The 23,585-nt window shown below is 44.1% G+C and overlaps 1 protein-coding gene across 2 annotated transcripts in view; it reads left to right on the top strand.

Annotated features, from left to right (window-relative positions):
- LOC147901675 (C18orf8) overlaps nucleotides 1-20,933 on the top strand; it is a 30,021-nt gene extending 9,088 nt beyond the window's left edge. For both annotated transcript variants that reach the window (XM_087374611.1, XM_087374610.1), the window contains exons 3-14: nucleotides 11,737-11,840; nucleotides 12,040-12,222; nucleotides 12,464-12,723; nucleotides 12,837-12,990; nucleotides 17,209-17,318; nucleotides 17,488-17,575; nucleotides 17,773-18,111; nucleotides 18,233-18,307; nucleotides 18,405-19,126; nucleotides 19,441-19,549; nucleotides 19,710-19,889; nucleotides 20,045-20,933. In XM_087374611.1, the coding sequence (XP_087230737.1) occupies nucleotides 12,052-12,222; nucleotides 12,464-12,723; nucleotides 12,837-12,990; nucleotides 17,209-17,318; nucleotides 17,488-17,575; nucleotides 17,773-18,111; nucleotides 18,233-18,307; nucleotides 18,405-19,126; nucleotides 19,441-19,549; nucleotides 19,710-19,889; nucleotides 20,045-20,221 (2,385 nt within the window). In that variant the 5' untranslated portion in view covers nucleotides 11,737-11,840; nucleotides 12,040-12,051 and the 3' untranslated portion in view covers nucleotides 20,222-20,933. The remainder of the gene's footprint in view (nucleotides 1-11,736; nucleotides 11,841-12,039; nucleotides 12,223-12,463; nucleotides 12,724-12,836; nucleotides 12,991-17,208; nucleotides 17,319-17,487; nucleotides 17,576-17,772; nucleotides 18,112-18,232; nucleotides 18,308-18,404; nucleotides 19,127-19,440; nucleotides 19,550-19,709; nucleotides 19,890-20,044) is intronic.
- The last annotated feature ends 2,652 nt before the right edge of the window (nucleotides 20,934-23,585 follow it).

Here is a 23,585-nt window from a genome sequence, read left to right as displayed (position 1 = left end):
TGTGCCGAAGTGCATCATGAAGGAAAGCAACAACGCACCCTTGGTTTGGGTATGAAAGAAGCCTGGAGAGGGGACCAAAACCGTCTCTGAAGAGACAGTGATATCGACCACGGATCTCATAGTACACGGGGCATTGGAATGCGAAGGGCTCCTCTGACTCGATCTCCTATCGATCACATAGCGTGCATATGCGACACTCTTTGGGTATCCCCTCAGCTCGTCCACTCTCCAATACGGGGTCGGTGTGATGACACTCGAAATTGCCCAATGGCGATCCTCAATGAGTGCGGTAGGTGGATCCGCGTGTACTTTGGGGGCATAATGAAACCCTCCTCCCAGGTGTGGAGGCAGTGGTCTTTGTAGAAGCTGAGCTTCACTAGAAGCTCTTTCGGCTCCAACCATGTCTTGAAAGTGTGTAGCTGTAGGAGGTCCTCTCGAATGACCTAGTTCACCTCGTGGTATCCAAGTGGGATCGGAGCGTCTAAGCTGTATAGAAAAGGAGACAATCTATCAATGTGGAGCCCCAATCACTCGAACCATTTATGTGTTTGTTCATACCAGCCTCTCTCATCTCCTCCATCTGCGAGACCCATGGATGAGGCTATAGCCAGCCATGGTAGCCTATGTCGCTCCGATGTGTAGGATTCGTACTGTTTGACTCGATGTAGATAGGTGATAGTCCGGAAGGCTGCATCTAGCTGCAACGGAGAAGCGCCGAACTCTGCTTGAATGATATGGTGCAGCATCGATGGCTTGCCTTGGATCATCCACAAGAGCAAGAGAATCTGTAATCGCTCTACTTGAGCCACTTTGTGTCTGAGGTGTCTTGATTTCCAGATAGTATTCCTTTGCTACGGTAAGGAATGTTTTATTTAAAACTACATTTTTTAAAATAGTAAGGATTCTAATTTAAAATAGTAACCCCTACTCAACAAGGAATCTGACATTTAAGCAAGGAAAATATAATTAATCTCACATCTACCAACAAGCATTTTAGAAATTGGATTTCATATAGGAAGTAGCTACATCGTTAAAGTCCTTCAGCATCCTCTTTGATTCCATCGCTACGAAAAATAGAAAGGAAGATGAATCCCAACAACATTTTCCCCATGATATTGTCTCTGCCACGAAAAAGATCATGCAGACCAAAGAAAGATGTTTGTAAGAAACTGCCCCAACAAGGGCTGCCATACATGTATGCTGGTCGAACCAAGGAGTGATACAATCTCAACCGACGGCCCATCAAATGTGAACTGCTCCCTGTGCATGGCTGCTCGAGATTTGTTGAAGATCATAACCTTGGTTTTACCGAGGTTGACCTTCAAATTGTGTGACTCACTAAAGGTATGCAATGCGTCCAAGTGTCTTTGGAGCCCCTCGAGAGAAGAGGACATCAATACCATGTCATTTGCATATATGAGGATTTGAACCAAGGTACTGGTGAGAGAGCAACCAATCCCCCCTAATGCCCTTATGAAGGTCTCGAGCTCGTCTATGTAGAGGCCAAATAAGTTTGGTGATAGTGGGCAACCTTGTTTGATCCCAATGTTGCTCATAATCTCCTCTGTCCAGTCCAAACTCGGCCTGAGACTCTCTCATAAAGCGCCATAACAGCCCATACGATCTCCTGGTCATACCCTAGCTCCTGCAGGTGCCTAATGAGGCGGGCCTGTGGGATCATGTCAAAGGCTTTGCGAAGTCCACAAAGCAACAATAAACCCTTTGCTTCCGTGATCTGGCCTCCTCTATGATGCTCCGGAGTGTGAGTACATGATCCATGGTCCCATGATCCCGTTAGAAACCTGCCTGCCCCTTTGCCCTAAGTCCCTGCATCTTTGCGAACGAGCTGCCCTGCGTGTCAAGTACGGATGCATAGATCTTGGACATGACATGTCCAATCATAATGGTCCTGTAGTTTCCTGGGTTCATTGGATTCCCTGCCTTGTGAATAGGAGTGATAGTGTTAAGGGTCTAGGTCACAAAGGTGATCGCCTCCTCCACAGGTACATCATCTGTGTGAGTGATCCCAGGTACTCTAATGTTGAGGGCCTTACTGGCCCTCCTCCGCCACTCTAGAAGAGTGGCTGAGACGGTGGCCTTTGCGAGCTTCCGCTTCGCCACATCTAACCATCGAGAGGCCTCTGAGATCGTTGACTACATGGTGGCTATCTTGCTACTGATGGCGCACCCCTTGTAGTCCCCTTCAGGGTGGTCATCTTCCCCCTTGGTGTGTAATATCATGTCTGAGCTCTTGGATGAGGGCGGCTTGCTCCATGACACGGGCTTGCTCCTATGCGAAGCGGGTCAGCTCCACCTCACGGGCGCATATAGAATGGACCTCCACCATGAGGGACTTCCATGCATTAGGTATGTGAGCCCTGGGATAGATTGGTCCTCGTGGGATCTGAACCTGAAAGGGGTCTGGTACAAATGTGGAGGGATGGGGCTGAATAGTGGACACGTGAATTGGAGTGAGATGTGGAGATGAGTGAGGGGTCATCCCAAGAACAGGCAAGGGTGGTTGATTGAGAAAAACAAGCAAGGGGAAGGACAGGGAGTAGTGTTGCGGTTTTGAGGGTCCCCCCTGCGGTGATAGTAAGGGGTTTGGAGCCCAAAGAGAGAGAGAGAGAGAGAGAGAGAGAGAGAGGAGCTGACTCTCAAAAAGTGATGAGCAGAGTGCTATGTAAAACACCTAGGGTTCTAATACCATGAGAGAGATGCCCATGAATTGAAGGAACCTTCAATGCTTCCACGTGAGGCAGAAGGTTTTCTTGATGTCAAAGTAAAGCGTATGCAACAATATTTAGTAAGTAGGAAAGGAGAAAACCACTTAAGAAAGTGTAAGCAAACTGAGAAAGCAATTTCTTAACATGTTGCGGAGGCCTCCAACTCTTCTTAAAGGGGAGGAAATGTTAAATCAATAATAGTATAGTGCGTGACATTACCCCTAGGAATGTGCCTCGAGTTAGGAAATAAGGAAATACAGATAGTGGTCATAGTTGGTTAGGCCTAACGCCTAAGGGGATAGTGGTATTAACTAGATGTCCTAAGTAACCTAGAAGGCGTAGGTATCCTAGAACACATTTGGCCATTGGACTTGGAGGAGGCAGATGGGTGCACCTGGTATATATTGGGTGAATTGCCGAGGGAGGGTGGTGTGCTTCTTAGTTTGCTTATTATTTGCTGATCCTATGGTTCTTGTGGGAGCTTATTGATATTGACCTTAGATCTTTTAGTATGTGGGGCGTCTCATTACAATTTACATGTTCCTTTATCTCCACCTCATGCATGTCACATAGAGTGCATAGCCTCAAGTCTTGGTAGTGTCATATGCCTTCAATCTCTCGCCTTGTGTTGATTTGGATTGTGTGGGATGAAGTCTGCATAGTTGCATGCCGAAAAGGAAATGGGGGAAATGCCGGAATTGGAGTTTTCGGTCCGAGACAGCAGAACATGAAACGGAAATATGGTTCAATTCATGTGTAAAAATAAAATTTCTATACGTAATACAATTATCAATATAGTGCTTAGAGTGACAAATTATGCTACTTAGCATTTGCCATTAAGTCATGATTTATGCAGTCTGCATGATGCTTCAGCATCCACGATTCTATGATGTATCATTCATGAATGATGATTCAAGAATCCACAATAAGTTACGACTATCTGAAACGGATTACGATTTGCAACTGCATAAGTAAAAAGCATCCATAGTATCTACTATTATCCAGATTCCAGATTCATGAACTATGTGACATGTCACATATCAATGTCAGAAAAATAAAAGCACACCCATAGTAGCATCCATGATCATAGTAGGAGAGTGGAGAGGCTAGAGTAGGAGAGCAGGAGAGTGGAGAGGTTGGAGCGGACGATTTAGGAGACGAAATGAAGCACAGCTCGGCTAAAACCCTGCTCAAGGTTTTTTAAACAAAAACAGGGTTTTTGAAATGGCTTTTTGCTGTTTCAGAAACGGCACCCGTTTCTGTTGTCATTTCTGAAACCAGCCTTCTTAGATTAAAGGGTGGTGAGATCCACTTTAACTATAGCATAACACAGTAATAGCCAAACAATTAATCACCACAAATACCAGAGGTTGGAGCGGACGATTTAGGAGACGAAATGAAGCCGAACTCGGCTAAAACCCTGCTCAAGGTTTTTTAACAAAAACAGGGTTTCTGAAATGGTGTTTTGCTGTTTCGGAAACGGCACCCGTTTCTGTCGTCATTTCTGAAGCCAGCCTTCTTAGATTAAAGGGTGGTGAGATCCACTTTAACTATAGCATACACAGTAATAACCAAACAATTAATCACCCCAAACTTAATCACAGGGAGCTAGAGCGTTCCTACTCAGAAACAAGGACACTGATTGGCCCCAAACGCTGGCGCCGCTTGCAGTATTTCTTTAATATTCATATGTAGCCAAGTGGCTGATTGCAAGGTCTCCTGAAAGCTGCACCACAAGCTGAACAACTGCAGAAAAGCCCGAGGCAGCCAAACTTTGGTGCAATCAATCCACCAAGCGCTTAGCCCTCCTGGCCACTTCCCAACATCAAAATCAACCCTTCTTGGTGAGAAATCAATCTTAGACGCCATAACCAACCAACAACCAGTCCGGGAACAGCAAAAGCAGGCAAACGCTAGCCTTCCTCTGCCCAGATTCCACAGAAATCAGGTCACCTGGGCTGGAAAATGCTAGATCCTCCAAAGAATAGTTGATTCTGCCCTGGCACAGCCCAAAGGCAACTTGGAAGAAGTCGCCCAAGCTTGGAAAGCTCCAAAATCAGCAACAACCGCCCAAAAGACAGCCAGAAAACAGGTTGAAATCCCTGTAGCAGCTCTTGCTCAGCTTGGAAGCAACCCGCACACCTGCAGCAGCGTCTATGCAGCCTGGAAACAAAGCGCAACTTCTGGGCAGCCCTTGATTAATTGCGAATTTCCCAGACAGGCTCTTGGGTGCGAATTCCCCTGCAGCTCTCTGGCAGCCCTGGCAGATTGCGATTTCTTCTGGCAGCTCCTGGGACCTCTTGGTAGGTCGCGATTGTGTCCTGGCAGCTCCTTGCAGCTGCGTGAACCCTGTTCTCTCTCTTCTAGGCTTGGATTTGGCCTCTTGTACCCTAAAGCAGGGCTCTCTGCTCTTTTTGGAGTCGTGTGCTAAAATTAGCAATTTTTAATTGCACCACTCTTTTGGCCCCCCTGTTGCACACTCTGGTCCTAGAAATTAATTGCCTAGTAACTGGGTGTCTAGAGCGTATTAAAATGGCAAAGGATGATCAATGGACTTGATACGAGATTGAAATGGTTATTTTGCTCATGACTACTCATCCTATATACAACTGCATTTTTGGTTATAAATCTCAAGGAGAATGAGTGAAAGGCCAATTCATGATGCTCTCATGCATGATTCAGGGGAAGAAATGATACATGTAGAGTTTGTATTATGTAACAAGACCTTCGCATACAGACAACTCATTTCAAAGCATTACCTGCCTTGATTGGGCTGACAAAATATCCACACACACACACACACTTTTTTTTTTTGGGGGTAAAATCCAGTGTATTTATATTATCATAAATTTACAAGATGGGAAGTCTCCCACTCACTGACATGAGACTCCAAAAGAGAGCCCAATGGAAGAACTCAAAAACAGGTAGAGAACACTTCAAGGCTAGTGGCATCCAAGTCCCTTGCAGCAAAACTGTCATATAAGGATTGCTTGAGGGACATTCTGAAGAAAATATAAGCCTGAGGAAACTGTTGACCCATCCTAGAATGCAGTCTCTGTGTCCAAATGGTCCATAGTACCCAAAAGCGAGTCCAGTGAAAGAAGAGGAGGAATGGAGACATCTGAGATGAGAGGCATCCAAACATCCAGAAGAGTTTCCCAAATCTGATGGAGGGAAACCGAAGCCTCAGCAATTGAGAAACATGAGTGATCAGTATGCGAGAGTGTGGGCAAGACCATAATAGGTGAGGAACTGTCTCACAATGATGAGAGCAACGGGGACAGGAAGGGGAAGCAATGCGGCGTGCTGCCAATTTCACCCCAATGGAAAAAGCTCCCACTATACATCTCCAAAAGAAAAGCCTCTGTTTCAATGGCAATTTGGCTTTCCAGATTTTCATGAGTCGTGATTGCCACCAAGATAAAGGCCTATCCAAATTCCAAAGAGTGTTGGCATGCTTGTCAATCCATGGCGGTGGAAGAAGAAATCTGTAAACCTTCGAGGAGGTCAGATTGTGCATTGAGAGCGTATGGGTAGCAGGAGGTAAGGAAGTCAAATTCCAGTCCATTAATCTATCCTGTGCAAACAGTGGAGGAACCGGAACAAATGGCTGCAACATAGTTGAAAGTGTTCTCCAAATGGACCTATGATGCAGACCCAAGGAGAATGTCCTGCAAGCTTGTGGAAATGAAAGCATACAACCTTGTTGATCCACAACATCACCAACAAATCTGATGCCCAATTTCATGAGACTGTATGCTTTAATAGGTGCCTGTAGAGCGAGAGGCAATTCAAACACCTTGCTCCAATGGATGCTTTCCAAGCGAAAAGAATTACCATGATGAGAAGAAGCACCTGTCCATTTTGCATATGAGAGAATTCTCTTCCAATCATGAATAAAAGCAGTAGAAACAGGGCAACCAGGAATTTTTCCCTGAAATGTGGACATGACTGCTTCCCAGTGATCTGTAATCCAATGCCCATATGCATGAGACGCCATGTTTCCACACATAGCTGCTAACATAATAGCCCATGGCTGTTTTTGCTGAAGAAAATCAGCAATCATAGTGCTCTTTCTTGCCAACATGAACCTGGAGATTGAGAATATTCAGCCCCCCATGAGTCTTAGGTGAACAAATAGACTGCATAGGTAGTAGTCGCAAGGCCTTTTTATGAGATTTGCTTTTCCAAAAAATCTCCATAGCCTGGGACATATAGGAAGCCAAATGCTTGAAAGACCAGGGAAGAAGAGGCAAATAAAATTGCACATATGCCATAATGATGGACTGTACTATCCGAAGTCGAACATGTAGAGGCCAAGTGGACAAATGCCAGTATTCCAGCTTCTTGTTGATCTTTGAAGCACCCATTTGAGCTGTTGATGTGGGGTAATATTCCAGCCATTGGGGTAGCCTAGATGCCTGACAATAGTATGGGAAGATATAATGTGGCCTGGCCAGAGAAGTGCATGCCAATCAGCTTCTTTCAAAGCTAGAAGTTTTGATTTCTGAAAATTGATATGCAGTCCAGCAGCTATGCCAAAGGCATTCAGTGTATGCATCAAGTGAGAAAGGTCACTTTGAGAATTCCTGGGCATAAAGTATGAATCATCAGCATATGCCTGTGCAAGAAATGACTATGCCCCTGGAATTTGCAAGCCATGAAGCTGTCCTGTGTCTGCAAGATAGTCCATATGCAACAGTAACGGATGGGTAGCAATGGCATACAGTAAGGAACTAAGAGGGCAACCCTGTCTCACTGAACAGGTCATAGTCCAGGTTCTTGACAACCCACCACCAAGCAAGCATTGCGCCGTGGCCTGAGAATAGAGCCAGTAGATGATATGGACGAGCCGAGGGCCAAATCCCAATTTATGCATAGTCTGAGAGATAAAATCCCAATGGACTGTATCAAATGCTTTCGCAATGTCTACTTGCAGAATGAGAACATCTTGTTTAGAATATTTGGCATACTCAATCGCAAGAAAGGCATTGGAGATATTATCAGTGATCTGCCTTCTGGGGACAAACCCATACTGCCTAGGATGAAGTCCTGCTTGCAAAAAGAAGCGAACCCTGAGGACAATCATTTTAGCAATGAGTTTGTAAATGACAGGCATGAGAGATATAGGCCGCCAATCAGCCATCGTCTCACACAACCTTTTTTTGGGAATCAATTTTACTAGGCCATGTTTCCAGGATGGAGGAAGAGATTGTTCTGCCCAAGCATGATTGATCATTAGAAGAAGAGTGTTCTTGAGATCACCCCAAAATGCACGGAAAAATTCAACAGTCAATCCATCCCAACCAGGAGAGCTGCTTTTGCGTAGATGACTCAAGGCATCATCTAGTTCACTAAGCATAAAAGGCTGCTCCCGAGACAATATGGGCTGGACATGCATGAGAAATTGAGACCTAGCTGCATTCACTTGCATCAAATGATCAGGTTGAAGAGAAAGAAGATGCTGGAAATGACTAGAACATTGCAATTCCAATTCTGATTTGGATGTGGTCCAGGTACCATCATCTTTCTTGATCCTGCAAATATCCTCCTTTCGCCTATCTGCATGGAGACTTTTAAAAAAGGCTTTGGAGGAGCAGCCCTTATCCAAAAGGGGTTTCATGCGAGCTCGGATTTGCCACTTCTTTAATTTGCGAAGATCATTTTGGTGGATATGAACTGCATAAGCGCAAGAATCTTGTTCAGAAGGGGTAAGCTGCCTATGAGAACTGATTGCATTCATTTGCTGCTTGTGAGATTGAGCCCATTTCAACTTAAGCCTGAGGTTTCCCATGTAACTCCGTCCATAGTCTTGAATAACAGCCTGTAAGCGGTGAGCAAAATTGATCCATGCAAAATCCATATCTTCCTGAGCATGTAAGAGGAGGGGATGGACAGCCACTCTCACCATGTTCTGAAATTGTTGATGAAGCAAATAAGCACTATTAATATGGAGCAGGCGACGACCAAAAGAAGGCATATCATCTGTCAGACGTGCTATTGATAATGTCAAGCATACTGGAAAATGATCAGATAGCAAGAGGGAGTGATCAACCCGTAATGTACATGTAAAATCAGCATACTGCTGAGCATGCAGCAAATACCATCCTGTCAAGTCGAGCCCAGTAATGAGTAAAGGCATTGTGATGATATGTATAACCGATATCTGTGTCTCTTGTTGAGAGCCATAGATCTTCTGCATGCAGAGATGAGAGCATATCTTCCCAATGTCGAAGCTCGGTGGGGATCATGTGAGAACGATGAGTGGTATTGTCTTGAGTGGCAGGTGAGTTGTTAAAGTCTCCACACAAAAAAGCATTGGACAGCCATGGATATTGTTTGGGGGAGGCCCACATTTGAGCTCTAGTCGCAGAAGTTTGTGAGGCATAAACAGATGCAATTTCATAGAGATCAGCCTGCCAGGTGCATCTGATCACCATCCATCGACCCTGAGGGTCATTGTAAGCAACCGTGGGCTGTATATCATGTTTTACCAGCATGCAAACCCCCGAAAAGTGCATTGTACCAGCATAAAAAATATCATAACCAGCATAGTGGCCTTGCTGGCCAGCCAAGAAGTGTTGGTTGTGTTCCTGTAAAGAGATCACATCGGGATGCATTCTATGTACATAATGCCAGAAAAGTCTCCACTTATTGACATTGCAAAGACCCTGAACATTGTAATGCAAGTAATTGAAGTAGACATAGAAGATATGTACAGTCAAACCAAAAAGCAGAGTAAAGTATAAGCTGTCAGGCCTCAGCCATGACATCAACATCCACCTGGGCTCCTGGATCATTAGCTCTATGATCCTCATCATTGTCACATACAGGAATGCCTCTTTTTAACACATCAACCCACAGTTGAGAAGCAAGGCTGTCAGCGGGGGTAGAGGTCTGACCAGGGGTAGAAGTTGAAGCATCCCAATGGCGAGACTGTAATGGACGTGGTTTAAGAGCGAATACCTTTTTGGGTTGCTGCCAAACAGCCTGGGGAGAGGCATGAGATTCTGAAATTTTGCCCTTCCCCTTATCCTTTTGCTTAGCTGAAACCTGAACCACATTTTCTTTGGAAGGGACAGATTTGGGAGCCACATCACCCAGTTTGGTAGGCATTGCCTTAGACCCCTGGGCATAAGTTGGGAGGGGAGTATTTTCTGGAGCAATAGCTGTGGGTGGGAGCTGATGCAGGACTGCAGGACACTGTGAGGCTAAGTGGCCAAACTTATGGCATGTGAAACAAGTACCTGCAAAAACTCCCCATTTCAAATCAAAATATTTTTCACCAAGGGGAACATCCTCCACTTCTACCGCAATGGAAGGAGGGGTTGGGTGATCTGTATCCCAAAGAATACAAAAGCGATTGCGATTACCCGAAGGACGGGGAGGGCATACAACTTGCCCCAAAGTGGCTGCGAAACGTGGTAACTCAGCCCTCAGATAGTCTGGAAAATCCACTACCTCAACCCATACGGGGCAGTGATGTTGAATGAGGCTGTGGTAATCCTTGTTTGGCGACCATGGCATGACATGCACCATTTGTCTGCCATAGAATAAGGGCGACATCTCCAATATCTGCTGACGATATGAGGCATCCAAAAAGTGCACTTCATAAAAACCCCTAGAAGCAAAATATACTCCTTCAACAAAGCAGCGTCCCAACAATGCCTGAACCCATTGGGCCACATCGTTTGCTGAAGGTAACTTTCCTGGGAAAAAAATGATAACTGCTTGCTGAGAGAACTTTCGAAGAGGAGCAACCAATGAAGGCAGCTTCAACTTGTATTTGATGGCCGGGGGAGGTTTGGCCCACTCCTTCCGGCTGTGATGAAATTCATCTTTAAGCATGTCAAAAACATAGTGAGCGTCTACAGAATCTGCAACAGAGACATCAACTTGTTGTCTTTTGGAGTTCCGGGTCGACTCCTTGCGAGAGTAACTTTTGAATTGGTCCTCCATGAAGAGAAACAGGGCGGGATAGATGAAATGGCAGAATCAAAGCAGAACTGTACGGACAAGGAGCAGGCTGAAAGTACGAGTTGTACGGAATGTACAAATCGTACAGATGTACGGAAGATGGTCTGAGGGGGTTGAGTCGTACGAAAGGAGACAGGGAGTGCAGAGGTTGTACGGAATGCAAAGAAGGAAAAGGCGGCTGACGCAAAAAGACAAGGCAGGCTGTACGGAAAAGGACGGAGGGTACGGCTATACAGCGGAGATGCAGGTCGAAGGACAGGCAGATGTGGCGAAGCTGCGCAGGGAAGAGGCGGCCTGTCTGTACGGCGTCCGTACAGTTGTACGGACTGAGCGCGGGGCTGAGCGGAGGCCTGACGCGAACCTATACGGAGGCTGGGGAGGCTGAGCAGCAACCCTCGACCACACACACACACACACACACCACACACACACACACACACACACACACACGCATGCACACACACACACAAAGAGAGAGAGAGAGAGAGAGAGAGAGAGAGAGAGAGGGATGTATTTATGTCTTTAGGAGGCCTCACGGGCCTACGAGAAAGAGTACAATCAAACTCATACAAGCCACTGTGAGCTGAAGTAAAGGGATTGCTAGGGCCCTAGCTAAGAAGCTCAAAAGCTGAAACTAAAAAGTAGAACTCAAAATACAAAACCAGGTGCCGTGGCGGTTCTCCGGTGAGATGCGAAGATATATCGTATCCGCATCTGTCTCGCTGTGGCAGGGGCAATGGTCTCCGTGATCTCTATATCTGATGAGCCATATCAAGATTGACACCTCGGCTCTGACGGGCCCCTGAGAGTGTGAGAGAGAGAGAGAGAGAGAGAGAGAGAGAGAGAGAGAGATTTGTGCTACAACCAGTCACCACATTGTGTGCTGCAGAGATGACCTTAACCACCTTTCTGTTTTAATACAGATTCTATGAGCCTGTGAGCTTGATGTTGAGGTTTTTGCTGTTGTGTGCAATTTTGTCTTCTCGGAATGGAGTTCCTTTGTCATATCTAATTGCGAATTTTTGTTTTGCAGTTGAAGACCAAGAAATGATTCAGGAATTGAAGGTGGGACCATAAATAGGCACATGGATGAGGAGATTTGTTGCCTTTAATGTGGTGAAGATTGTGCATTACTAGGTAACTTTCAACATATACATTGTGCACATAACCTAGTTTCCACCTGGCTGGACTCCCATGAATGATCCATGTTTAGGATACTGATGGTATCAACAACTCGACAGATTACCCAGATTAACATTTACATACTTCAGACTAATTTTTAATGTGAGATGATTGAAGTAGATTGAGGATAGTTACTGCCTTGGCTCTGTGACAGTAATTTGTTCGAATGCTTGCCCAAAGTGCATCATCATCTCAAAGTGCAACAAGCATGGCTGGATCAGGGGCTTTGTCTCATGTCTACGTTCAGTATCCTCCCTTCAGGTGTAGTATACCTGGAGCCATAGGAATGATGTACGATGATGGTAATCGGCTACTACTCGTGCCCTCTCCAAGTAAGGTACGTGATTTTCAACTTGTATTGTAAAGACAAGCACAGATAAATTCTCACTAGTTTCTGTGTTAATTTATATTATACGTTTCTATGGATAGCTCATTGATATTTATGTTATACTTTCCTATAGATAGCTCATTGATGTTTATTCTTATATGTGAGCAGCTGTGATGCTGATGCTAGTATCAATTATCTCTTTATCAACGAACCTTTATTTGAGTATGCTGCCATTGATAAATTGATGCAGGTGCACTCATGGCCTGTTAGCCGGCATCCTCGTTCTGACAGTCCTAGCATTACTGCTGTGGATGATGGCCCTGTTTTAGCTGTTCGCTTTTCCTTGGATGGGAAAATCTTAGCCATCCAAAGGTCAGACAGTGAAATTGTATTTTTCAACAGAGAAAATGGATTGAAGTTCAGTCAGCCCTGCAAGTCTCGGACAGAACGGATTTTAGGTTTCTTCTGGACAGATTGCCCAACTTGTGATATTGTGTATGTGACCAGCAGGTTAGTCCGTTAAACCTTCTTTGTGGATTGTGATCCGATCATTTCAAACCATAGCAGATTGAGATCTGAATCTGTGTTCTCTGCTAATACTTACTTTTTGTTGATTAAATTAGTGGGCTTGAACTTTATTCACTGCCCACTGGAATGGACGGTTTGAAGCTGGTTGATGTAAAGCTATCCAATGTAAGCTGGTACATTTACACACATGAAAGCAGGCTAGTGCTGTTGGCGTCTGGGATGCAATGTAAGACCTTCCTTGGTTATCAGGTACTGTGCTGTCTTCTAATGGATTGGGAAATGTTCCTTTTATCAGCAGAGCGCTTCAATTTGAAGAGATCTGGGCAACTGTGCATAGGAGAATGCTTACGTATTTGTATTGAAAAGTCCTATTCCTTACCAAGAGAGCTCTTTTCATGCATGAAAGGCAGATATTTTGGGACCAGACATGAACATTACTGTAACTTATCAGCGTTTCCTGACAACCCAGTTTTGATCCAATGATTGCCTTGAAGCTGTAAAGGTTGATTTGTAAAGGAGGAAGTGGAATTAGCAATAGAATTTCCTAGGGGGGCTCTTTAGCTAGAGAGCGCTAAAAAGAATGATTTTGGAGGGCTGCTAAATAAGTCCACCCTCCCTCCCTTGTACCACATTTTTGATGTGACCTATGCAGACTTACTCTCACTACTTACAACACCCACCTCCTAGCCACCGCCAAAACCCCCTATTGCATAAGCTCTATACATGTATGAAGGCAGATATTTTGGGACCAAAAATGAGCATTAATGTGTTTTCTCAGTGTTTACTGACAATCCGACTTTGATCTGATGATTTGCAATGAAAATTTTGGTATGCCAACCTGTAAAGGAGAAAAATGAACTAAGGTAGTAGGGTTAGCAATAGAATTTCTAGGGGGACACTTAAGCTAGAGAGGGCTAAAAAAAGGAGGATTTTTGAAGGGCGCTAACTAAGTCCACCCTCCCATCTTTGCATTGTGACCTTCCATGCCCTAATGTGTGAGCTCCCTACACTGGATATAATATTACGTTTGTGAAACCTGACAAGGCCATGGTAGATTAGGTACTTAGTTCAATTTTTTGGTCAGGCTTCTAGCTCACTATGCAATTATGCCAAGGTTTTGCCTTTTGAGTGGATTGGGATGCAAAGCTAGCTTGAGTGGAGGAATTATGGTTTCCACTGGTAAACATTAGGGGTAATGTGGTGGCCCTCGGGTTGTTTGCCTTCTAGGGGTTGCGATCTCCACAAACAAAGATTTGACTCAATGTTGACAAAGTAAGGGAATAAATACCTAGAAGTCTAGTCTTCTCTGTTGGAATGCTAGAATTATTGTTGTTTATCATGTCCTTTTGGCTTCCGTGGTCTATATTTCCACTGGCTACATCGACAAGTGTGTAATAGTTCCCTAATAGGAGATTTTGTCCTATGCTGTGACCCCTTTGTGAGCCCTTGTCTAGGGACAGTGAGGCACAAGCTACCTCAGCCTTAGGCCAAGTTAGGTAGCTCAGTCTTGTTCACTAGTACCCACTGGAGAACAGTAGGGTAGTGTTTTCGTCTTAGGATTAGAGCTAGGTTTAGGTTCAGCCTAGGATAGGAGCCCTGAGGACCTCGCCCGACACCTCACCAACATTAGATTATTGGGATTGACGAGGCTTTTAACGCTCTTGGGGCTACGAGCACTGTGCTCAATTCTAGTCCCGTACCGTTGGGCTCCGTTAAGATTTTCTTCAAGCCCTTCTCTCTCGGGTTCGACCTTGTAGAGGAGGATAGGCAAAAGACGTCTCTCTTTATTAGATTTCCTGGTCTGCCCTAGGTGTACCATAGGTTCTTTGCCATGATCAGAGCTACTTTTGGACTAGTCACTGAGATCCCCTCTCCCCCCCTCCACATTTTGGTTGTTGCTAGTGACTTTCATGGTTCTTCTCAGGCCGTGACTACTATACCTGAGGCTACCCTTGCTCAGCTCAGGATGTTATTACCTCGGAGGTTATCCCGATTGTTGCTCATGTTACCCCGGATGCTGCCTAGATTGCAACTCCCCACCATGACACGATTGTAGCCTTGATAGATTTTCATAGTCATGGCTCCTCTGTGTCTACCCTCGTTGACCGAGGGAAGGGGGTTGTGCTTTCAGACTCTCCATTTTTTAATGCTGGGATTCTAGGAAACCGATTGGACCAATTTTCAAGAACTCTTTTTCGGCCTTGGCAGGTCTATCAGACTTTCTTGAGGAGGATTTTGCGACCTTTACCTTTGATGAGGCAGTTTTTGGTATTTATTTTGACCCTAGGTTGGCTTATTTTTCGCCCAATGGATTTTCCTCCACAGGTTCCTCTCTCGCTCTTCTAGCAAGCAGTCTTCCCTTGTGGAGGGGTTTGTTTCAGCCACCAGGTTGGGTAAGGTGTTTCATCCAACTTCCTCCCACGACGAAGATTGTCACTTGGAACATATAGGACCGTGGTGGTGTGCCACATTGCAGCTGTACGTAGCTGATTCGTACTCAGCGTCATCCGGGTGTTATTAAGGATTTTGTTGATATTCTTTTCGTTAAGGAACACAAATTGGATGCTAGAGATTGTGCGAAGTCAGGTAAGATGCTTTCAGGTTACACTTTTTGGTCACCTGCAATTGCAGTAGGGGAGGTACATGCATTTAAGTTTCAGACTCTTTGTCTTCCCTTGGTTGTTGGACACGAAGTCATCATTCCCTCTAGAGCTCAGGGATCCTTCTTTCGATTGGGGGACGTAAGGTTGGCTTCCTCAACCTTTATGCTCACAATAATAGAGGTGATCGTGTCCTTATGTGGAAGGATGTGCTCTCTTTGGCCATCATTGCATATTCATGGGTTATTGGAGGTGACTTTAATATGGTGGAGTTGCCCTAAGGTAAGAAAGGAGGTAGAGAGGGTGGCACATACTCATTGGAGAGAGCAGCTTGGGATGCCTTCCTATTTTCGTTCATTGGGAGAGATGCGTGGTTTAATGATGCCTTTCACGCTCAGCCACAGGTACTCCTGTTTTTGTGGTCAAACAAGAGGCCGTAGGTGCCTATCCATGCACGGATTGTCAGATTTTATGTTGAGGATTGGGCTCTGGATAGAGGGAGGTCTGTAGGCATTTCCATTGGGGTATCCAATTTCAGATCACTTTCCTGTGGTATTGATGACTTCGGAGCCTCATTTGAGAGGAGGCTGTACTAGTCTCAGGACTCCAGATGCCTTTTATGCAGAGGAGGACCTCACATAGGTAGCCTTGCGGATTTGGGTCTCTCACATGCAGGGTGGAGTGCCGTTCCCTTTTCATGTGGCTGTAACCCTCATTGGTGTTAGTGACTTTTATCACTCGGTCGCTAGCACCAGGAGACGTGACATTCTTGGACGCAAGATTGATATCTGACAGCGATTGGCAGCCCTACAGAGGGAAGAGTAGAAATGGCCTACAGATGCTTGGATTTAGGAGTGCCTTGCTGCAATAAGGGCACATCAATAGATATTGCTAGATCAAAGAGCAGAATATGCCTTTCATGCATGCGAGTGATTTTGGACTCAGATGGAGGTATACCAGGGAGAGTGTCTCGCAGCTTGTTGAGTTAGACGGGGTGTTGCAGACAGATCCTGATGCCGTCGTGCTTACAGCTATAGATTTTTATACCTCCCTTCTCACTGCAGATGCTGACACACAAGCCAGAGATGATTTCAGATATGCTATATGGCAATGTATTCCTATGTTGGTGAAACCAAATATGTGGGTCTCACTTGATGCTACCTTTCACCAACATAGAGTTCAGGACTGCGCTTCTTGCTCTTCATGAGGGAAAGGCCCTGGTTTGGACGGGCTTATTGGTTCCTTTATTACTTTTTGGGATAAGATTGGGGATCACATTACCTCAGCCCTGCAAGGTATTTGAGACTCTGGTGAGATGCTGGGCTCACTTACACACATAGAGTTTTGGACTGCGCTTCTTGCTCTTCATCAGGGCAAGTGCCCGGGTTTGGATGTGCTTATTATCTCCTTTATTACTTTTTGGGGGGATCACATTACCTCAGCCCTGCAGGACTTTTGGGACTTTGGTGAGATGCCGGGCTCACTTACAGATGGTCTCATTGATCTTATTCCAAAGGGGGGCAGTAGAACTTAAGTGTCTCAATGGAGGCCTACTACCTGTTTTGGGCACTTTCTACAAAATCTTGGCTAAAGCAATCAGTTTTTTTCTCAAATAGTTTTGTTTAATTCACTTCTAAATGTGTCCTTATCTTAAAGACATGGCATGTATCTCTGTTTTGCTCCTGAAGCCGATATGTAGGTGAGTAATTTCTTGAAGAGCATTCATAGTGATACTGTTGAAAGTCTTCTTTGTATTTGAGCTGATCTTGTCAGGCCATGAGAGTCGAATATTGCTGCATGATGGTGCTTAGTTATTCTGTATCATGCTATGAGATCACTGTTTTGACCACATATTTTGAATGCACAGTTTTCTGCAGGTGGGATCATCCGTTTGCCAAAGTTTGAGGCTAATGTCACAAAGGCAGAGGCAAATAAGAAGCCTGTGCTTGCACCTGAGGATGTCCATATAGCAACCATGTAAGGCTTTGGATGGTTTTCCTTTATTTTTTTTTGGGCGTAGGTTTGGCTGGTGTTTGGTGTCACATATATGTTAAGGCATAGTTATTTGACACAATCTGGCCTATCCATATGGCATAGTTTTCCACTTTTGTTCCCTTTGGTGCTTATTTTGAAGTTTTTTGGCTAGGTATGGGAGACTCTATTGCCTTCAGGTAGATAGGGTAGCCATGGAACTCCATATATACAGGTTTTACCGTGATGCAGTTGTGCCCCAGGTGAGGTTTTTTTAAAGATTTTACTTGTACAGGGGTGCTTTTGGTTTAACTGACTGATTTGTAAGGAAGATTCAGTAGAGTGCTTCTGGTGGGACTCATTGTTACCTTTTTGCTTTATAAATTGCTTTAGATGAAAAGGTTTTTGATATTTTATTGCACAGCCTCAGATGACACCTTTTTTCGTGAATGTTTTGCAGGATACACTTCCGATATATTCAGAAAATGTTGCAATTAGTGTGGTGGATGGTGTTCTGCTAGTTCATCAAATATCTTCGAAGGTGGTGTTGCTTTATGATATTCTGTCTGACATAAAGACTCCAATTTCTGCACCTCTCCCCCTGTTGCTTAGAGGGATTCCAGGATATCCTGTTTCGGCATCCCAAAGCAATGAAAGTACATCATCAGGTTCTATTAACTTGGAGGGCTTGACATCATCTGAGAGCAAGATTTATGGAGATGGTTGGGTTTTTGTTAATCCAGACATCATTCTGGACAATGTCCATGGACTTCTCTGGAGGATTCACTTGGACTTGGAGGTTGGCACCTCTTTTTTGTATGCATTAAAGTCTAGCTGGTCACAAAAAGACAATGGATTGAGGCTTCACTTTCAACTGCAAGTATCCAACATGAACGTTCTTTGTCTCTATTAAATCGCAGGCCATAGCAGCTAGCTCATCTGATATTCCCTATTTGTTAGCATTTCTCCAACGAAGACGGCTGGATGCTGCCAAGGTATAATTTTTGAACTACGTTCATTGTCTTATCTTGTGAATCCATGTAGACAATCAAGTAATTGCTTGTGAATGTACCTGAAAAATGCTGATTACAGGCAAAGCAGCTCTCTATCTCAGTTTTACGCTCCAGCATTGTCGAAAAGAGGCCCCTTTCTTTGATTGCTGATGCAATGGATGTCATATCTTTGGCTTATTCACATTCAGCCAAATCAAGTTCAGCATTACCCCCTAAGCCGGCTCCATCAAAGTCTCCACAACACACTATTGGAACTGCTGGTGAAGGCACATCGGTATCAGGCACAGAGACTGGTATGTCAGAGGCCTTGGAGGGGGATCATATAGTTAATAGAGATCAAAGGATGGCTATAGTTGAAAGGGAAGGCCAGGATCCCACTTCAGTTGAAGTTTTAAATGGTGCGGACACTGCGTCTCAGGATATTGAAGACGATGTTAGAAGAGTGGAGGTGAGTTCCAAGTTGGAGGATAGTAAGGGTAGTCCCAGTTCATCGACGCAGACAAAGGATGAAGAAATTGATTCTGTGGGAAACATCCAGCAGGATGCATTGAAGCCTGCTCTGGATAGTGAAGATCAGTCACCAAGCTCTCGATCAGAGCAGATTTCAACTGAAAAGACCTCACAAAAGAGTCTAGTGCATGCTGACAAAGCCTCAGACACCATTGCTCAGACTTCAGGAGCTGTTATTATCGCAGCAATTTCACCAGATGAAATGCACCACTATGTTTTTGCAACCATAGAGGAAGAAATGGCAGCTGACCCAGGTTTTTTAGGAGCCACAATCATCCAGTTCATACGAAGGTACCCTCCCTCCACATTTAGTTGTTGGTTGTCTGATTGTATTAATCAAAATTGGATGGCAATAGGAATTTAACACTTATAGCTTCGAGAGTTATATATTGGGGCACTGTACTATAGTGCTTGAGTTAGTGCCTTTGAGAGCTGTAGCATCTAGCTTCTATATGGAATGTGGGGTGTCGTATATCAGCTTTAAATCGTGATATTTCAAAAATGCCAGGACATATATGAGGTGATACTCTGTAGTTTGAGTTAATCAATGAACTAGAGCGCGTATGACAACTGCTGTAACAATTGTTGTTTGTGTTTCACTACAGTGCAGCAGCAGAGAAGTTGAAGGTTCCGCCTCCATTGCAAGCTTTGGTTGCTCAGCTGCTTGCCAGAGATGGACGCTATGCAGAGCTGTCACATTTCATCCGCAGCAAGGTGAACTTAGCTGTTCATATGTCATGTCTGATCTTAGCTTTTAAAGTACTCTTGCTTTCTAAATGTGTAGTAGATATTCAACAATTTTTTCCTCGTTGCAATCAAGTATATTTTAATTCTGTTTACTCATACGTAAAATTTGTCATCAACTGAAATTTAGATTCTAGAACCATCGAGGGAAGTTGCACACCAGCTATTGCAAGCTGGAGAGTGTCATCCACCCATGCATAAGCTTGGTATGGACATGTTGAAGCAGCTCTCTGCTCATGGAGAATACTTATCCGTGCTCTTGCAGCAAGGCCGTCTGTTGGAGGCCCTCAGATATGCAAGACAAAACAGAGTGAGTGTGCATTGGATTTTGTTTGTTGCTTGGTGATATCATTACTTCGTATCTTATTGATCATGCAACCTAGTGCAGAATGTCCCTTCATTTCTTTGAATGCAAGAAATCTTAATCCATTGCTCCCTCATTGATCTATTTGTCCTGTCCTGCAGGTTGAGGCTGTTCCACCCTCTACATTTCTAGATTCTGCTGCTGCCACTCAAGATGCTCAGAAATTAGCTTGTGTGCTCCGTTTTTGTCTGGATTTTGTCCCTAACTTTGAGCAGACCTCTGAATATACTTCATTCTCTGCAGTCTTGAAACAGCGAAGTGTGATTGTTTCACAATAGCTCCTTGATACCAGATCTCAAGGCCACCATGTTAGTGAACAGTGTCTGTATTGTTACCATCTCATGTTTCACAATAGCTCTTCAATAGCAGAGCTCGAGGTGGTTATGCTAATGAACTGTGTCTGTACTGTTACCATCTCATTTAGAAGGGTTGAAGTGTTGCTTCTTTAGTACACTCTATTGATGTAGTGACAGATATAATCTTAGCAGTACTATGATGGATTGGGGTATCTCATGAAGAGTGCCTGCATCCTGCATTTGCGGGACCCTTCTATGCCTATTTCTCATCCGTGCATTGCTAGTGAGCATGCATTGTTGGACTCAACAGGCATGGCAGTGGGATTTGGACGCCTCTACAATTTCATCATGATGCAATGTTTCAAGTCTTGTGATGATTCTCTCTGTTTGTTTTTTTTGGGTGATATAAAGATTTCTGTACAGTGTTCGCAACTAGATTCTCCTCACTGAATGATCTCCAGACCAATCGCTCTAGCCAGATGCTGTCTTGAACCTCCATTGACCATGGTGGTACAGATGTCCATGCTTTCTAAATAATGCTGTGTGATGGTCTGCAACAGTGGGGCTTGTGAAAGAGGATGCTGGTATGGGGAATGATCTGATGGACAAGGTGCAGCTGGTGGAGGTTACAGCGGCTGGGGATGATGATGCATGGAGTGTCTTGCTAGGGGTGAGTGTGGGGTCTGGTGCAAAAGAATGGTGTATTGAAGGGGTGGGGTGCAACGGCGGCATAGGGGTGATAATAATGAGTTCTATGGAGGGGGCGATGATACACTACGATTGCTTCAGTAACCAACCATCGCACTACTTGCGAGTGGACTATGGCACAACATCGGAGAATGATTTTCTATCAAAGGCTGGAGGGATGGTGATGTACTTGTGTTGGTGTTGGGAACATGCACGATAGCCATTGGAGGAGGAATCACCTCCTTGCCCGTAGCTTAGTTTAGCTCCACCTCCCACCTCCGTCCCCCCTATCCCACTGCTCTTTTTGCTCCACATGTTCATATGCACCCATTACTTTCTATCCTATGCAGCTCATTCACACAGTGTACTTTTCCTTTGCGCATAATCTCTGGCATGTCTAGTTTAGATACATTCCTTGGCCAGGAATGGTTTCCCTTAAAAGTCAAAAGCATCTGCTTCTAACTATATCCTTGATTCACTCTTCTCCTTGAATACTTGCATGTAATCTTGGTTTTGCCACATGATAGAGGCAGTTGATTATCTTCCTAGCTACACCGTTCAGCTTTACATTCTGATGCATCTTTGATAGATCAGTTTCACAGTCCACATCGACTTATATGACAGGTGAACCATCTGCAACATGCAATTATGTAAGCACGTAGGCGATCGATTAGTTTTTGATCAAGGTGGACTTTATTCTTTCTGGCATTCTTTCTCATTCTACTTTTTGGGTTTTGTTCCAAAGGCGAAGAATGATCTACAACATAAAGAGGGAAAAATGCACATTTATGTATATGATCCACTAGGTTGTACTCATTGTATTATATACTCCCGTGGCATAGTCATTATGCTCAAATGTGCTCTATTTTTTCAATAATTTTTGTTCATTTTGGTTGCTATCATATGCACCAAGAAAGAGATGCACATTCACTCTACTTATCCAATGTGTAATCCAAGGGGGTTTTAAGGATGTTATAAATTGCACAATACTGTAAGGGCATATGGTCCCTCATCTTAAGGTGCGCAAGGTTTTTACCTAACCATGGTTAAAAAACTATATTTATAATGGCGTTTTGGGAAAGCTAGGATGGTACCACAAATTTGAAAGCTGAGGAAGCATGTGTTTGGAATGTAGTAGGAAACTAATCAAATATTTTGAGAAAGACTTTCATAAATGATGCAATTCTATCATACTGATGTGACATAACTAACTCAAGCTGGATCTTGGTTCTTTCCCTAGTTGCATTTCATACCACTCCTTGATGAGTTTTATCAATGATTATCATCCTCTCAAAGACGCATCTTGTAGGAGCATATCCCATCTTGTAGGACCATATCCCCACCTTTGCTATACATGTCATTTGAACAATGTTTACTTCCAAGATTTATTGCAATCCTTCACATCTCAATTTTTAATTCACGTTCAAGAAATATTGCTATGGGGAGATTTTGCATAACGTGATGTAGAAGAAACTTTGCAAAGCCTCTGAAAGAAACCAATTGCAATAGCAAGCAACAATGAACAGGGCTTGTGATATGCATGTATTGCATGTAATTTGTAAACTTCTTCACGAGCCTTGGGTGACTATCTATACAAGATCCTTGGTTGACTGTAAATTTCTTCACGAGCCTTGGGTGAATCTCTATACAAGAGTTCTTAGTTGCTAGTCTAGGGTTAGGGCTTTTTACAAAACCCAAGTGCTGAGTGTAGACAAAGGTGCAATGAAAGCTAGTCAACCAAGAGCTTTGAGAGAAACTACTAGAGTAGATAAAACATCATGTTAAAGAGCAAGAGATGGAAGACACAATAGAAAGAATTGACACATTGTAACACCAAGGTTGTAGAGGAATGAAAATGATTGCTAGAGATACATTCCCATAACAATGTGCTAGCTAATCTCATGAAATGGGATTCGATACACTAATTTGGGTTGAATCCTACATTGGTAATGTGATGGCAAGATTTGGAGAAGCATGCATCACAAGAACATCCTTTACCAATCGTGTCAGGGTGTCGTAGATGAAGCTATGGCATTCCATATGGGCCTCACCTAAGACTAGAGTTTTGCAATTCGACAAGAAAGCCTTAATGGTCAAGAATTGAAAGAAGAACTTAGCATCAAGATTAGGAGGGCTATTGAGCAAGTAGAGGAAGGAGGTAATGCAATCTCGAAGGGAAAGTTGTAGGGAGGTATGGCATAGAAGTTGCACCAATGGGCTAGTTGCATGAAAGATGCTACTTTAGTGACATTCATCACAAAGAAGGTGATTCATATTGGTGAAAAGATTGGATCTAGAATGTACAGGACAATCCATCAAGCCCGTCTAATAGGTTATCCTAGCTTATTGCAACATAGTTCATATGCTGGCAACAAGCATTACAAGAGCAACATTGGTACTCATAGATGAGACTGTTATGTCAACCATAATCATGGAAGCTCTGCGACTTGCTTGTGTCGAGTAGGGCTTGATAGTTCTTGCATATTATAGGGCCTAGAGGGCTCGGGTCTAGGGTGAAACCTAGGCCTTAACATTTACGAGGGGTGCAAAGGATAGCCCAAGAGAGGGCTTATGAAAGAGCTTTCTCATGGCACCAAGAGTTGAGGCCACTTAGCAAGCATTGGGCTAGGGGGAGAGTTCTAGAGAGAACTCAAGGTGG

This window comes from Dipteris shenzhenensis, chromosome 5, assembly GCF_047967505.1.
Source record: "Dipteris shenzhenensis isolate YYH24624 ecotype China chromosome 5, Dip_SZ_1.0, whole genome shotgun sequence".
Lineage (NCBI taxonomy): Eukaryota > Viridiplantae > Streptophyta > Polypodiopsida > Gleicheniales > Dipteridaceae > Dipteris > Dipteris shenzhenensis.
The sequence above is the reverse complement of the archived record's forward strand: the minus strand, read 5'-3'. Positions and strand labels throughout refer to the sequence as shown.